This window comes from Leptonychotes weddellii, chromosome X, assembly GCF_054177405.1.
Source record: "Leptonychotes weddellii isolate Sample4059 chromosome X, ASM5417740v2, whole genome shotgun sequence".
Taxonomy (NCBI): Eukaryota; Metazoa; Chordata; class Mammalia; order Carnivora; family Phocidae; genus Leptonychotes; species Leptonychotes weddellii.
In genome coordinates this window covers 25,586,053-25,602,767 of record NC_138385.1, presented here as the reverse complement: position 1 = coordinate 25,602,767, position 16,715 = coordinate 25,586,053, and the positions used below count along the sequence as shown (strand labels likewise).

Here is a 16,715-nt window from a genome sequence, read left to right as displayed (position 1 = left end):
CATTCGGAGGGCAGCGTGTCTCCTGGGCTCTTTCTCAGCAGTGCAGAGCAACGGGCCCCAGAACGTTTGTCCCACTGGTTCCAGGGGCCGAGGCCTCCTGCACTAGATCTAGGATCGTGGGATCCTTGCAATTTCCAGAGCTAAGCAATTAGTATATGTTTTTTGTCTGGGGTGGGGGGTGCTGGGGAGGGAGAGGGCAACCTCACCCCACTCAGTCATTATTGTCAACCATAGAAAATCTGTTCGAGAGGAGTCATAATATGCCCACACCCGTGTGCCTAGCCCTCCAAATAACTGTGGGTGCCATTTATTGGTACCCTTACATATGAATTAGGCTCTGGATTCATAAAACTCCTCTCTCCCAATCCCACCATGCATCTGTGCACACGGACACACACCTCCATCACGGTGAAGGGTGCTCACTCTGCTGGGGCGCCTACGGTCAGCAGCCCAGCACCCAGATAAACAATGCCGTGATCCAGATGTCTTAGGTCTCTGTTAATAATCGAAGCTAGCGCTACCATCAGTTTACACTTAACATGCCCTATGAGAAAAGAAAAGAAAATCCTTTGGGGGAACATAGTCTATGCCTAACCAGACTCGTTTGAGAGCAGTCGTTAAGGGAGTAAACCTGATAGTTACGCACCGGCCGTGAGCACGAAGGAACGATCACCGAAAATCCTGCGAGAAAAAAGATCACCTTCCGCAGGCAAGCTACGGACCCTTGGCCAAGCCGGTGACAGTACCCAGCCCCACGGCTGGGCTGAGATTGCAGCCTGAGAGCCCATCTCAACCGCTCGGGACCTTGGCCCAAATTGTGGGTTCTCTGAGCAATGACAGGGTTGCGAGAACAGACAGAGAGCAGGATGCGCGGACTGCCAGCTTGTTTGAATCAGGGATGGGGAATGAAATGAACCCAGTCCAGGTGGGGGCATCCACTGCACGCACCCGCAGTGCCAAGAGGGGAGCTATTGGGGCGATTTCCTGGGACTTGGCAGGTGCGGAAAGAAAGAGAGGGGGTGACTCTTTGGGGGTGAGGATCTCCTTCCTACCCCTCCCCCCTTGAAGGGTCTGGGGCAGTTGAGCAGGCGCACTCCGAGTGGCTGAGCTGTACCACACCTGGGTGGGAACTCGAGGACAGGGGTTTACTATTTCTCCCACTCACCTTGCCTTGAGTGTAGCTGCCTCCTCTTCGGGGCCCTACGGGAGCCCAGAGTCCCCACGTCTAGTTGCACTACACTTCCGGCCCTCGGAGAGCCATTCCGATTTCTGCGGCCTCCCTCCTAAAGCCTCACTCATCCGCCCAACTGCACTTAGTTGAAAGGTTGATGAGGGTGGGCCTCTCATGTCACTTCTCAACTCCTCAACTTCAGTGCAGGTCATACCGAGCTCTGGGAGGAATGCCAAGGGAATCCAATATGTTTGTGCGGAAATTTTTCAGTAATCAAATATTATGCAAAATAAGTTGGCCAACCGCCAAAGATTGGAGCGATTTGGCAGTGCTAATATTGGATGTGATAGCATCTTGATGTTGATCACCGTGACTTCTATTTATTTTGTATCCTTCTCCTAATAGCATCTCATCATAACCACGAGTAGACTTCTGGCATTTGAAGAATTGTTGGCCTAGCTCTGGATGCCAAGGCCCATGATATGTAATTCTGTGAAGCACATATTGTCATCTCTTGGCTTCCCAAGCTGATGTGTGGGAGTGAGTCATTCGGCCAGTGAGTGAGCCTAGCTGACTGTCATCCATATTGAGAAGTGGACTCCTTGTTCGCTACTCGTCCCTGAGGGCTCAGTTATTCTCCTATAGGAAATGATCGAGAAAGAGCGCTAAGGGGGCACCTGGGTGGCTCAGTTGGTTAAGCATCTGCCTTCGGCTCAAGTCATGATCCCAGGGTCCTGGGATCGAGCCCCGCGTCGGGCTCTCTGCTCAGCGAGGAGCCTGCTTCTCCTTCTCCCGCTGCCCCTGCTCATGTGTGCTCTCTCTCTCTCTCTCTGTCAAATAAATAAATAAAATCTTTAAAAGAAAAAAAAAAAAGAAAGAGAGCGCTAAGGATGGAGGAAAAGAAAAAGAGAGAGTCCAAGAAAATGAACGACCCCAGTTAGAAAACAGAGCTTCAGGCGACATTAAAGAGTAAAATATCCAATTCAGCGGTGGGTCGGAGCCTCAACATGAATGAGTTCCCCATACGCTCTCTAGAAAAATAAGAAAGGGCAATCAGCAAAAGTGTCTGAGTGTTCCAACCAGCGGGAAAACAGACTCTTTTATAGTATTTATACAATCATTAAGGTTTGGAAGTAGGGCACTGAAAATGAGCAAGTATACTTTGCTGCACAATAGAGTGAAAATCATATGCTATGATCGTGTTTGCAAATTCGGGACTTTGGAAGGTCTAAGGAGAGATTCTTAAAGAATGTCAAGGAACTCTTGTTCCTCACATTTGCTTGGCTGGTGCCTGACCAGTTCCTAAGTGCCTTTGTGTTCTCAAGAGATGTCGCTAGCAGCAGTTAGAGAAGCGGTGGGAGGGCCAAGGGGTCAGCCAGACCTGGGGCCTTGTCCACTCCACCACTTACTCTGTGTCGCCCTGGTCAAGTCTCTTATCCTCCCAAAATGTCTGTGAAGATACAAATGTTACTCACTCTACTCACTTCACGGACTCCTAGGAAGGACTCAAATTGCTACCATGGGAAAGTATCTGAGAAATAGAAGGAGTGGTGCCCGTGGGGTTAACGCATTCATTCATTTCACAAACATTCCTGAACTCTCTTGGTGCTGTGATTAGCACACTAAGACCTGGTTCCCACATTCGAGACTAAAGGTCCAGGTGGAGATACGCTTTTTTTTTTTTAAGATTTTATTTATTTATTTGTCAGAGAGAGAGTGCAGAAGCAGGGGGGAGCGGCAGGCAGAGGGAGAAGCAGGCTCCCTGCGTAGCAAGGAGCCCGATGTGGGGCTCAATCCCAGGACCCCGGGATCATGACCTGAGCCAAAGGCAGACGCTTAATCGACTGAGCCACCCAGGCGTCCCTGGGTGGAGATAGGCTTAAAGGCAATAAGAGAATTCGCACCCTTGAGCTCAGACTGTAGCGAGCATCGCAGGGCTACAGAGGACAGAACACCAGCCCACTGCCCACAGCCGGTGGGCAGGCATCCTACCACAGCCACCAACCTCCCTCCCAATTCTGCCCTGGCTCCTGTTTTCTGCAGTCCAAGTGAACTTGACCGCAGTAGCTGAGCCAGCCGGCTCCCTTACAAAAATTTCCACTGGGCGTCACGCGGCTCCCCAAGGTCCGGCCCCGTATTCTGGTCTGACCAGGGAAAAACAGCATCACAGCCGGCTGCTCACAAAGGCAAACAGAGGGATAAAAGAGGAAGAGGGGGGAAGCCAGTTTTGCAAATAGACCAGAATGACACAGTATTTAACCTAATTACCTGCCAAGCCACATCCAGCCATTAAGGATCCATATTCTGTAATAGAATTTCCTGCTATGGAAATACTCACCCACGCACAGGATGTTGAAGCAGAAGCCCTGGCTGACTGACTTATTCACCAGCTGGTCGGGCAAGCTGTCAAACCCCACATGTCCAGCCAGGGGGATGGTGCGGCAACCTTCACCCTAATGTGGAAGGGAAGGGAGGGAGGGGAGAAAACGAAAATGGGCTTAAAAGCAATCCGGGTTCTCACTTCTCATCCAAATGACTTGCGAGCGAGGAAGGAGCCCCCGCCCAGGCCCAGGGTGTCGTGTCTTCCCTTAGGTCCTCCCTGCTCCAAAGCAGAACGGCCCCCAGCTTGGAAGCCATGGGTTCTTAGGTGCAGGCCTCTCGCAGGCTCCGAGGGCAAGGTCGCCCTACGTCCACACAGAGCCAAGTGCCCAGGTGGCTTCCGGGCCGGCGGGGGAGGGCGGGGGCAGGGGATGAGGTTCACGGACTTGGGGTAGCTCTCCACGCAACCACTTATAAGCCGGGTCACCTCTCCGTGACTCCGATTCCTTGCACGTCTGTCCCATGAGATAATAGCGTCTATCTGACAGGTGGTCAGGGGGGGACTCAAACGAGCTTATTAGCACAAGGCCTGGGCCGTGTCTAAGCGTCCGGTAAATATCACAAAAGGACATCAACAAGCAACTCCTCCTCTCTCCAGGCCATTTTGGGGCAACTACAAAGGTGGCATAGGCCCCACCCCCTGCCCCTTCTGACCTCGGACAAGTTACTTCAGTCCTCAGAGTCTCCCCATCTGTGAACTCAGGGACAAGCAGCGACTAGCTCACAGGACTGGGGTGAGGATCACACAGCGCTGAGTGTGGTGCTTGGCACGTGGGGAGCATCCCATCCACAGAAGCTGCTCCTCCTATCGCTCTGCGACGTTACCCCTCTCCTCGGACTCCCCAAATAACACGGGACACCATGGGACACTTGGGGCTCCCCCCAGCTCGCGAGAGCTGCCTCCGTGCTCCCCCGCACCGGGTTCCCTGCTCTCCACGGGGGTCAGCCAGGCCATTCACAGCCCTGAAAAGCAGAGGGCCCGTGCTTCACCTGCTAGTCCCAGCGCTTCTTACTGTTAATGGTTTTATAAAACAGGGAGAGCCTCAAACTGGGGCAGGCTTCCAAGGAGCCGGGGAGGCGGCGGGGGGGGGGGGCGGCGGGGAGGCCTGCGTGTACTCAAGAAAAGTGCTAACCACCAATGGCCCCAGGGGAAGAGAGGAGGACGGAGGGGCGCAGCTAAACAGGAGGTATGGGCTATGTAAGGAGCCAGCAGTTTCTGTTGGGCGGGGGCTACACTGAGATTTCCGGGAGCCAGAAGGGTGCCCAGAGCGATCCAAGAAGGGCATGGGCAGTGTCAGGAGGCCCGCCCCAGCATCCCGGGCTGTGCTAGCAGGAACACTTTCTGCTCGCCTGGACCTGCTTTCAGGCTAGGTCCCTGAGGGGGCATTTGCACCCAGAGAGGGATGGGCTGAGCCCCTCAGCAGCTGCTGTTGCCAGAATGAGTGCCCAGATAGCCCCTGCACCCAGTGGTGCCATCGGGTGTTCCAAGAGCGAGAGACAGGGCTAGGGCCGGGACTGCCATCCGGCAAGTTCATTACCCTCACACATCTCACCCCATGCACTCCCAGCAGAGTATTCCTGACACACAACCATATGCCATCGCTCACTCTGAGCTGGCGTCTTCCGGGCCCCAGAGGGGCACCTGAAAACAGCTGGGGTTCATGCGTGGCCCACGGCACTCGGGGCTGGTTCTACATACACCCCTTTCTGCTTCCCCTCACCCCTTCCTCCTCCTTTTTCTTAAAGCAAACAAACGAAGATGTAAGTTTCCCACTGGTTGTTCTTGGTCCTCAACACTGCAGGGGAGAGAGAGACTTAAGAGCCAATATGCTTTCTCGATGGATCCTCCTACGTAGCAGGCATCGGAAATTGGGACAGACTCAGAGTTGAGGTTTCCTGAGCCATATTTTATCACCCCTGTCTGCCTCTTCCTGTCTCCAAATTCAGCACCGTGAAACTCTGGCCTCTGGTCCAAGTGCCAAAAGGCGAGGAAAGGGGATTTTCAAACTGAACACAGCGGAGACATGGGGAGAACTCCACTCCTTCTTCTTTTCTTTTCTTCTTTTTTTTTTAAGATTTTATTTATTTATTTGACAGAAAGAGAGAGAGAGAGCTCAAGCAGGGTGGAGCAGCAGAGGGAGAGGGAGAAGCAGACTCCCTGCTGAGCAGGGAGCCCATCACGGGGCTCCATCCAACACCCTGGGACCTGAGCCAAAGACAGACACTTAACCGACTGAGCCACCCAGGCGCCCCCCTCCTCCTCCTATTTTTTTTTTTTTAATTAAGAGAGGGAGAGAGGGGCACCTGAGTGGCTCAGTGGGTTGAGCGTTGGACTCTTGGTTTCAGCTCAGGTCTGATCTCCGAGTCGTGGGATCGAGCCCCGCATCAGGCTCCACTCTAGGTGCGGGGTCTGCTTGGGTTTCTCTCCCCCTCTCCCTCTGCCCCCCCAACCAGCACTCTCTCTCTCTCTCTCTAAAATAAAGGAATGGATAAATCTTTTGAAGAAGAGAGAGAGAGAGCAGGGGGAGGGGCAGAGGGAGAGAATCTTTTTTTTTTTTTTTAGGGAGAGGGAGAGGTGGGGAAGAGGGGCAGAGGGTGAGGGACAGAGAGAATCTTAAGCAAGCTCCACAACCAGTGAGGAGCCCTACAGAGAGCTCGTTGCGGGGCTCGATCTCACAACTCCGAGATCATGACCTGAGCCGAAATCAAGAGTCAACGCTTAACCGACTGAGCCCCCCAGGCGCCCCTCCACACCTTATTCTTAAAGACTTCTTTCATTGTCAATAACTCACCAAGGACCTCCCGTGTCCCGCCCCCCAACTGTTACCTCCCACCTAGCCCAGTGCTGTAAAGAGCCCTAAATAGCCGAAGAGTATGGGCTTTATTCCCTAGGCAAAGGAGTTTGGGGGCCCTTTGAGTGTTTTGGGGGGGGAGAGCCACAATACAAGTAGCATTTTTCAAAAGATCATTCCAGCTGCAGGACGTTTGATTGATTGGAGGAGTGAGGGAGCAGAGGCAGAGGACAGATGACTCCACTAACATGGAGTGCCATCCAGGCAGAGTGACGTCCGGGCACGGTGCCAATAAATGCTGGTTGAACTGAGCTGCTCTGACTTGGGACTCAGGAGGGAGGAACAAACTTGAGAGATGTCCTAAAGAAGGGTGATCACTCAGTCGGTGATTGGGTAAGGGGGAGTGAAGGGACAATCAAGGCTCCAGGGCTGCAAGGTTCTGAGCCTGGGAGCTTGGATTGGTGGCCCCATGCCCAGAAAAGAGAAAAGCCAGGAAAGGGTGCTCGCTTAGTGGGGAAGGATTCTGGTCTTAAATAAGCTATTATGAAAACATTACATTTATTGGGGGCTTTTTTTTTTTAAAGATTTTATTTATTTATTCATGAGAGAGAGAGAGGCAGAGGGAGAAGCAGACTTCCCGCAGAGCGGGGAGCCCGATGCGGGACTCGATCCCAGGACTCCGGGATCATGACCTGAACCGAAGGCAGACGCTTAACCATCTGAGCCACCCAGGCGCCCTTTATTATTATTATTTTTTAAGATTTCATTTATTTATTTGTGAGAGAGAGAGCCCAAGAGGGGGTAGGGTCAGAGGGAGAAGCAGACTCCCTGCTGAGCAGGGAGCCCGCCTGGGACTCGATCCCGGCACTCCGGGATCATGACCTGAGCCGAAGGCAGTCACTTTACCAACTGGGCCACCCAGCCACCCCGGGGTTTTCATTTTCTAAAAAGTAAGCAATGTTCGCTGTAAAACTTTTAGAACACAGGGAAAAATGATAAACGAGAAAACAACAACCACTCATAACATTTATATGTGTTTCCCTCCAGTCTGCATACTTTTTGTTTCTTACAAAATAGGGATAATTCTGCAAATTCCTTTTCATAGCCTGACGCTTAATAGATTGTGGATGTTTCCTTGAGAAATTAAGCATACTTCTAAAACGTTATTTGTATTGGCCACATAACATTCCACTGAGCCAATCTTCTACTGCTAGACATTCAGCATGTTTCCAAGTTTTAAACAATATAAACAATAATTCTCATTCTTACAGGTTTGCATAGATCTTTGATTATTGGCTTAAGTTAAATTCCTAGGATTGAAGCTCGCTGGGTCCAAGGGCACACACATTTGAAAGACTTTGGTACATACTGAGAAATCATTCAATAGAGAATAGTACAAACGTCTATTTCCGCCACAAATATGTGAGAGGGTCTGTTTACCTATACTTAGACCAACACTAAGTTTCTGAAGCTTTTTAACCACTGTGAAAAGAATCATTGAAAAATGGCATCACGTTTAATTTGCATTATATTAGTGAAGGTGAACATTCTTTTTATAGTTCAGCTCTATACATGTGTTGTGTATATGTACACATGTATGTGAGTTGCCTATTCATGTCCTTGCCCATTTTTTTAAAATTGGTGTTTGTCTCTGTCTTACGGATTTGTGAAGGCACGTTTTTAAAAGATTTTATTTATTTATTTATTTATTTATTTAAGAGAGAGAAAGAGCGAGAGCATGAGCCGGGGGAGGAGCAGAGGGATAAGGCCAAGTAGATTCCAAGCTGAGCACAGAGCCCAATGCAGGGCTCTATCCCAGGACCCTGAGATCACGGCCTGAGCTGAAATCAAGAGTCAGACACTTAACTGACTGAGCCACCCAGGTGCCCCAAAGCATTTTGTATGTTAGGGAAAATAAGACAGTTTTGATTTTCTGGTGAGATATGCAGAAGAAATCCAACAATTAACCACATGGGATTGTAGGCTCAAGGAGAATTCAGGACTGGGGTATGAATTTAGGAGTGGGAGGTATGAAACTGGATGTGTTCTCCAAGAGACAGTACAGAAAAGAGCTGGAGACTGAATATAGGAAATGCCCACAAGTAAAGAATGGGAAGATGGAAAGGATTCTTCCATGAAAGGGAAATGATCAGAAAAATAAGAGATGACCCAATCATTTTCTAGCACCAGAGGCCGAGGTTGAAGTCAGGAAGAATTACAGAGAAATAACCACTAATCTGGAATTTGGTGAAGGTCACTGGTGACTTTAGAATCTTTATTTCTTCTGTATCTTTTTACCCAGTATCCATCCAATACACAGAAATTAACTGGAAGGTCTGGGGACAAGGGGACATGGGAGCTGGTTACTGTGTTTTTCTTGCTAAGATTTAAGAAGCAAACTTTTTGTCTCAGTGCTTATAGTCGAGAAAGCTTCAAAAATATATTTGTATATATATTTCCTGCTTTAGGAAATCCTGTCTAGCAAGCACCACTGACTCTTGTTTTGATAAATCTTATAAGATGTCAAGGTCATCATTATGAGTATTAGTCCTCATTGTTCAGAGCTAAATATGTAGAGGTAAAAAGGACACTGGACTGAATGTGCACTGACCCCAGGACAGCCCCTGGAAGTTTCTGCCCCCTCCCTCATTAAAGCTCTGCTATCTTATCTCTTTCCTCTTTCTCCTTAAGGTGGCCTGATTAATTGAAGTCTTAATTACTCTGATTGCAGTTAATTTGAATGTTCCCTGGATTACAATGTGCACAAGAGAAGATGGAACTGACAACTTGGCTCAAAACTAATACCTCAAGATATCATCTTGAGTAGCAGGTGGTGGGTGCCATGTTTAAGGCTAGAACTGAGATGCCAGAAAGGCCACGGTCACCAAAATGTTAAAGGGCCCATCTCCGGCATGCCTGGGTGGCGTCTGCCTTCAGCTCAGGTCGTGATCCCAGGATCCTGGGACGGAGTCCCACGTCGGGCTCCCTGCTCAGCGGGGAGCCTGCTTCTCCCTCTGCTCCTCCTCCCCCATTTGTGTGCTATTTGAGAGAGTGAGAAAAAGCATGAGAGGGGGAGGGTCAGAGGGAGAAGCAGGCTCCCCGCTGAGCCAGGAGCCCGATGTGGGACCCGATCCCAGGACTCCGGGATCATGACCTGAGCCGAAGGCAGTCGCCTAACCAACTGAGCCACCCAGGCACCCCTAAAATCGTTTTTTTTAAAGGGCCCATCTCCTGTCACCCTGCAACCTCCCCTAGGAATCTATCCTATAGAAACTCAATGTCTGTACAACGATCCATGTACAAGGAAATTCATTACAGCATTGGTAATACTGAAAAACTAGAGGAAAAACCCATAAATGTCAGATAAAAGAAAAGTATTGAACTAAATTATAATACATGCACATTCTAGAATATTCTGCAGCCATTAAGAAGAATGTGGTAGGTCTTGGGGCACCTGGGGGGCTCAGTCCGTTGAGCACCCAACTCTTGGTTTCCGCTCAGGTCGTGATCTCAGGGTCGTGGGATCGAGCCCCACGTTGGGCTCCACACTCAGCGGGGGAGCCTGCTTAAGATTCTCTCTCTCCCTCTCCCTCTGCTTCTCCCCCCACTCATGTGCTCTCTCTCTCTCCCTCTCTCTCTCAATCTAAAATAAATAAATAGGGGTGCCTGGGTGGCTCAGTCGGTTAAGCGTCTACCTTCGGCTCAGGTCATGATCCCAAGGTCCTGGGATCGAGCCCCACCTTGGGCTCCCTGCTCAGGGAGGAGCCTGCTTCTTCCTCTCCCTCTCCTTCTGCTGCTCCCCCTACTTGTGCCCTCTCTCTGTGTCAAGTAAGTAAATAAAATCTTTTTAATAAATAAATAAATAAATAAATCCTTAAAAAAGAAGAATGCAGCAGGTAAGCTCCAATGCAAATATCTCCAAAACATATTATAACGTAGAAAAAAGAAGATGTAGAACAACAAACATGGAGGGGGGGGTCCGTGTATGCAAAAAAGCCCCATATATATGTGTGTTTGCACATAAATGTATGTGAGTGTGTGGAGAGGAGCCAGAAAAGATCCCACCAAACCAGGAACGTCGGTGGCTACCTCAGGGGAGCGGAGTGGAAACAGGGGCTTACTCAGGGGGCTAGTCAGTATGCGTCCTTATTGTGTGATCTTTTTACAGCATGAATGTATTCACACATTACCCGTGTCATTTAAAAACATTTTTAATACAAGAAAAAAGAGTTCTCACTCAGCTTTGCAGCAGGGGTAATTACGATGCAGAGTCTGAGAAGAGCTAAAAGGAAGGCAAAATGAAAGAGTGCTCCTGAGAATTGAGAGAGCCCCCCCTCCCTCCCTCCCTTCCCCAATTACATTTCCTGTTTTCTCCCCATCTGCAGTCACCTGCGGTTTGAAATACGTTATACCACATTTCATATCACGGGCAGAAACACGGCTCTCTTTCTCTTCCGCCTCCTCCCCTGGGGACACACCAATTTCATTTTTTAATTGAATATTCAAAGGTTCATGTTACAAAGAATGAGTTATGGCCTTTCCAGCTGTGCATCTTGCTCCCACCGCTGTTATTCTGAAAATAAAGAGTCCCATAAGCACCCCAATGGGCAACCCCTGTCCCCCTCTATGCGTCCCCCCGGCCCCTCTTCCAACCTTAGTGGTAGAAGAAGCGAGCAGTACTTGAGGCCTCTGGGAACTGAGGGCGCATCTGTGTCAATGGAGCTTCCTGCCTCCGTTTCGAGCTGAGGTGGCTAAGTTAGTAGCCGACATGTTAAAGAAGGAAACCAAAACAAGGCCCCTGGCTGGCTCAGTGGGTAGAGCATGGGACTCTTGATCTCGGGGTCATGGGTTCAAGCCCCACATTGGAGGTAGAGATTACTTAAATAAATAAATAAGTACAGAAGTATGAGACCAAAACAAAAAGGTTGGAACGCATCGCCGACGACTGGCCTGTCCCTAAACTTTCTCCTCTGGCCTCCGCACATTGTAGATACACTGAAATAGGATTCGCTCCAGCAGCCTCACATGTCACTTACTGGTGGGCCTGATCTCTTCCATGTTTCCTTTCTCTATCTCCATCCCAGCCCTGAATGCCGATCTTTGGGGGGTGGGGGCAAAGGGAGAGGGAGAGAGAGAGAATCTTATGCAGGCTCCACGCCCAGCGCAGAACCTGATGTGGGGGTCGATCTCACCACCCTGAGATCATGACCTGAGCTGAAATCAAGAGCTGGGTGCTTAACCGACTGAGCCACCCAGGCGCCCCTAAATACCGACCTTTGATAGACCCTGCAAACCCTCAGGATGATCAAAATCAATTAATAGTTCAAGGATGCACAATGGAATATTAAGCAGCTGATAAAAATATTTTCTAAGAATATTTAGTGACATGGGAAAATGATCACCAAATAGGCAAATAACAAAACAAAACAAAACCCTGTATATACAGGATCATTCCAATCATGGGGGGAAGTGTATATGTATTTTTTAAAGCTTGGAAGAATATACAGTTGACCCTTGAACAGCACGGTTTGAACTGCCTGGGTCCACTTATACATGGATTTTTTTCCATAAATTTGTACAAGACAGGGGTGTAAATGTGTTTTCCCTTCCTTATGGTTTTCTTTTTCTTTTTTTTTTTTTTAAGATTTTATTTACTTATTAGAGCAAGAGGGAGCGGGGGGGGGAGGGGAGGCAGAGGGAGAGAGAGAGAATCTCAAGCGGACTCCACACTGAGCTCGGAGCCGATGTGGGACTTGATCTCACGACCCTGAGATCATGACCTGAGCCGAAATCAAGAACTGGATGCTTAACTGACTGAGCCACCCGGGCGTCCCCCTTATGGTTTTCTTGATAACATTTTATTTTCTCTAGCTTACTTGATTTTAAGACTACAGTATGTCATACAGATAACATACAAAATACGTGCTAGTCCTACTATTTCTGTTATCGGTAAGGCTTCCAGTCAGCAGTAGGCTCTTGGTAGTTAAGTTTGGGGGGAGATGAAAGTTATACGTGGATTCTTCACTGTGCGGGGGTCGGCGCCCGCAACCTCTGTGTTGTTCAAAGGTCAACGTTACACCAAAATGGTGACAACAGTTACTTTTGGGTGGAGGGAATGTAGGTGCTGTTGCTTTTCTGTGTCTTCCAAATTTTCAACAGTAGGCATCTTTTACCTTTTGGGGGGGCAGATTTTACTTTTATAATCAGAATAGAAATGTTATTTAAAAAAAAAAAAAGATTCTATAATCATACTTTCCTAAGCAGGAAAGTAGCCTCAGATATTCTGGCAAAATCTTCAACCACAACTACCAGAAAGGTGCTTTACATACAGATCATCAGAAAATCCGGTTAAGTAGTCTGCTTTGGGGCAGTTTTATTGTACGTACACATTTATTTTACCAACAATACAACAAAGCCCTATTATTATCCTTATTATAACATCATACATACATAACTTATTATTTTACAGTATAACTTATTATTATAAGGGTTCACGGGAACCAGAAGTCAAATCACATATCCTGAAACATGCAGCAAAACTGCTTGCTGAAGTAATCAGGTGGATGAGAGCCCTATCCACTGCGTCCAGTCAGGGGAGTGGATGCCACTGAATTATCGGCCTTAAGAACCACAAAAACACTGATAAGTTCCCAGAGGTTAAAAAAAACCCTCCAGTGTGCCTCACACACTAAATGTCAGGATTTCCCTCCTGCCGATTAAGCCGGGCTAAGAGGAAACTGACAAGAGTAGCAATGCCCTGAATTGGGAGAGAGACATTTGGGGGCCTTTCCAAGGAGCAAATAAGCCTTGTGGACACTGGCCTTTCAGTGGGGGAGAAGCTTCGGTGACCCTGGGGAAGCACAAAGGAAAACTTCCTTACCATACAGGGAGAAGGTCCATTTTTGGCAAATCCAGTAGATGAAACTCTGGACTTTAATACACCAGATCAATTCCCGAGTGGCTTTTCATTCTATAAAAGGATTCGCAGCAGGATTCCATTAAATGGCCAGCTCGTCTAGTGCATTTAAAACAGGATTCAAATACAGAAATCCCGCTGTCATGTACTTTTATAGGAAGACAATAGCTATATACACCTACATGGACAGACTCTCTGAACGGCTCTTTCTGCTCCGCTGACAGGGATCCCGCTGAGCTCAAAGCACAGACTTGCCTTTTCCACAACTCTCTCCCCACCCCGCTGGAGGAGTCATAGCAGGGACGAGGTGGAGTTCAAGTGGGCCAACTCAGTTGGAAGCAGAAGCGGCAAGAGCCTGCGAGAAATTAAGCCGGAGAACCAGGAAACCGAAGGAAGGTACAGCGTTAGAGCTGATCACGCCCTTAAGGCTCACCTACTCCAACCCGCTCGGTTTACAGAAGGGGAAACAGAGACTCAGAGAGAGGAAGTGACTTGTCCGGAGTCACAGAGGGATTTCGGGGCAGAGAGCGGTGCGGGGCTCTGGGGCCCCATCGCCGACTGCCGCTTCCCAATGGAAAAGCTTGACTCCACGTTGGCAGGTATATTCCTTCAAGCTGCTAAAGTTTGGGGGCATTGGGCTGGTGGCTTAAGGACAGTCAAGAGGGACAATGGTCGTGGATCACGACCTGGACCCCTGTGTGCTCACCAAGGTGGCTCTGGCCCACGGAAGGCAACTGAGGCAGCGGATGCCACAGAGGGGCTGGGACCCTTCTCCTGCGTGCTCTCTTGTCATTTCCCTCTCTTCTGACTTGGGCCTAACTAAGCCTGAGCCCCAGGGCGACCTAACCCAACGGGCCAGATTCTAGGTGAAAATCAGTTCCACCTCAGGCCAGGGGCAACTCCTGCTGGGAATGGGTCACCTTTCCCACATAAAGCCAGACAGATTCCCTTCCAGCCAGGCTCTTTAAACAGAGTTTTCGAGGTGTTCTGGCCACTGTTATCTCCAATCTGCTTTAAAAAAAAAAAGAAAAGAAAAGAAAAAAGGTTTACTCACAGGCCTCTGGATGAATGCCCAACTGTCCTCTAGGGAGCCTGAATTTGCCTCTGCCTCCATCTGGTCCCATTTAAAGTGGATCTGAAAAAACCCAGTTCCTGCCTCCGCGCCGGTGTTCAGAGCCGGGGCCTCCGCTGGGAAAGGAAACTCAGCACCACCTCACACCTCATCAGGGTCAGAAAGCAGAGATCTGCTCCCATTACCCCAGGGCCTTCATGAGGGGGTCACAGGGGGGCCCTGCCAGGAGAAACCTGAGCCCTGAGTCCTGTCCCCCCCACCCCTGCCAGAGAAGGCCTGCAAATCTTTTCCCCAGTCACCTTTAAGTGAGTGGAACGAATGACCCAAGTCCAGGGCCAATGGAGAGCACAGGGCATAATTCAGCAGATGGCTGCCTCTAATGGGGAGACCCCGAGCAAGAGGATAACATTATTTCTCACCCTCCTGAGCATGTGGCCTCCTTCCTCTTGCAGGCAGCGGAGAAACCCACAGTTTCAAATCCCAGCAGCAGAAGCCTCCTCCTGCTAAACCGAGGAGGAAGGGTCTGTGTTTCTTTTTTTTTTTTTTAAAGATTTATTTATTTATTTATTTGAGAGAGAGCGAGAGAGCACATGAGAGGGGGGAGGGTCAGAGGGAGAAGCAGACTCCCTGCTGAGCAGAAGCAGACTCCCTGCTGAGCAGGGAGTCCGACGTGGGACTCGATCCCGGGACTCCAGGACCATGACCTGAGCCGAAGGCAGTCGCTTAACCAACTGAGCCACCCAGGCGCCCCCGGAAGGGTCTGTGTTTCTAATTTATTCTGCTCCCCCCCCCAAGTTGTTACTTAAAATAATCCATCATTACATGGCTGGTGGCTCCAAGATTTTTATTTAAAGCAATATGGGAAGAAAGAAAACCCACACATAACCCATGACGGCGCTATCTGGGATTGAAGCTGAGAATCTTTTTACCATCACGGAGTCTTCGAGGCACCCAAGTATACTCTTCTCTGGCTCCCCACAGGTGTGCTGGGGTAGGGGGAATGCAGTGAAGAGAGGGGGAAGTTAGGGTCTGGCAGGAGTTTTATTTCTCAGAAACGTCACGAAAAGGGCAGGTTTGGTTGTTTTGAACATATCTGTGTCATCCGGTGTGTGTCTCATTGTTTCATCCACTGAGCAGCACTAACACTTTGGACTACGTCCCTTGGTCTCCCTGTACCCATAAAAGAAGAAGACATGAATACTTGTCCAGGAAATATAGATGAAAGCATTTTGAGGCCATTGAAAGAAACAGGTTACACTTATCCATGGTATTCTCTTTCCTTTCTTTTCTCTTTCTCTTTCTTGAATGTGGTCTTAAGAGTACACGCAACTTAAAAGCCCTTCTCAATTGTTCGGGCTAATACGAAACCATGGCTCTGATAATCCAGACACCCAGGCGAGTCTAGAAATCAGTCCTATTTAGTTTTGGAATACCTTTTTCCAGGGGCTTATCTTCTTATTAGTTTTGCTCAGACTCATGCAACGGGTTTGTTCCCTTACGGCACACAAAGGGAGGGGCCGCGCTGGGTAACAAAGCCAGCAATTAACAGAAAATTTACAGCAGAGACTCCGTAAGGTAAATGCTATGCACATGACTGCAGATCAAAATCTCATTATCCTATACAGACAAATCGCTCAGCTGTAATGCAGTTTTGTAATAAGAACACTGCTAACACTCAACATTTCCAGGATTTAGGAAATGAAAGGACACGGGGCTGATTCCTGCCTGTCATCTGGAAGCTCTCAGAGGGCATGGTCCTGTGTGTCTTGGCGCCACCACATCCCCAGCAGCTGGCACAGGGCCTGGCAGAATTGGTGCCCAATCAACACACGTTGAAGGAATGAATGAGAATAGAAGTGTGTGAATTAACAAATGAAATGTTCCCAGCCCAGGGGCAGAGTGAGAGCTCACCCATCTTCACACCCACCCCCTTTCTTAGCTGAAGCCCTCAGGAGGCCTTTCCTGTCACCCACCGCCCCCACTGGAGGCTGGATTGGGTTCGCTTGTAATGAATTCTTACAGCAGGAAGCAGCTCTGCTGCGCAGCACTGATCACAATGATAATTATATAGTTATTTAAGTCTGCCTCCACCTACTAGATCGTAAACTCCTCGAGGGAAGGCGCCCGTAAGCATTTGGTGGTGGGGGCGAGGGGACATTGTCGTTCCCCGCCCCCCAACTTTTTCTTTGGAAAAGTCTCAAACACAGAAAAGTTAGAAAATGGTACCATGATCACCAGTGGACCCTTGGTTTAGATTCAATCATTTTTTAATATTTGGGGCCATGTGAATTTTCTTTTTATGTTTAAAGGTTTATTTATTTATTTGAGAGAGTGCACGTGCATGCGAGCAGGGGTGGGGAAAGGGCAGAGGCAGAGAGAGAATCT

The 16,715-nt window shown here is 49.0% G+C and overlaps 1 protein-coding gene across 7 annotated transcripts in view; it reads right to left on the bottom strand.

Annotated features, from left to right (window-relative positions):
* Positions 1 to 16,715, bottom strand: part of SEPTIN6 (septin 6) — a 64,127-nt gene that overhangs the window by 43,347 nt on the left and 4,065 nt on the right. For 4 of the 7 annotated variants that reach the window (XM_081808324.1, XM_081808322.1, XM_081808325.1 and 1 more), the window contains exons 1-2: positions 14,313 to 14,387; positions 3,510 to 3,624 (exon numbers count right to left, since the gene is read on the bottom strand). In XM_081808324.1, the coding sequence (XP_081664450.1) occupies positions 3,510 to 3,624; positions 14,313 to 14,372 (175 nt within the window). In that variant the 5' untranslated portion in view covers positions 14,373 to 14,387. Of the gene's footprint in view, positions 1 to 3,509; positions 3,625 to 14,312; positions 14,388 to 14,749; positions 14,777 to 15,259; positions 15,279 to 16,715 lie in introns of those variants that run through there. The other 3 variants (XM_081808327.1, XM_081808326.1, XM_031037012.2) reach the window with 3 other exon arrangements.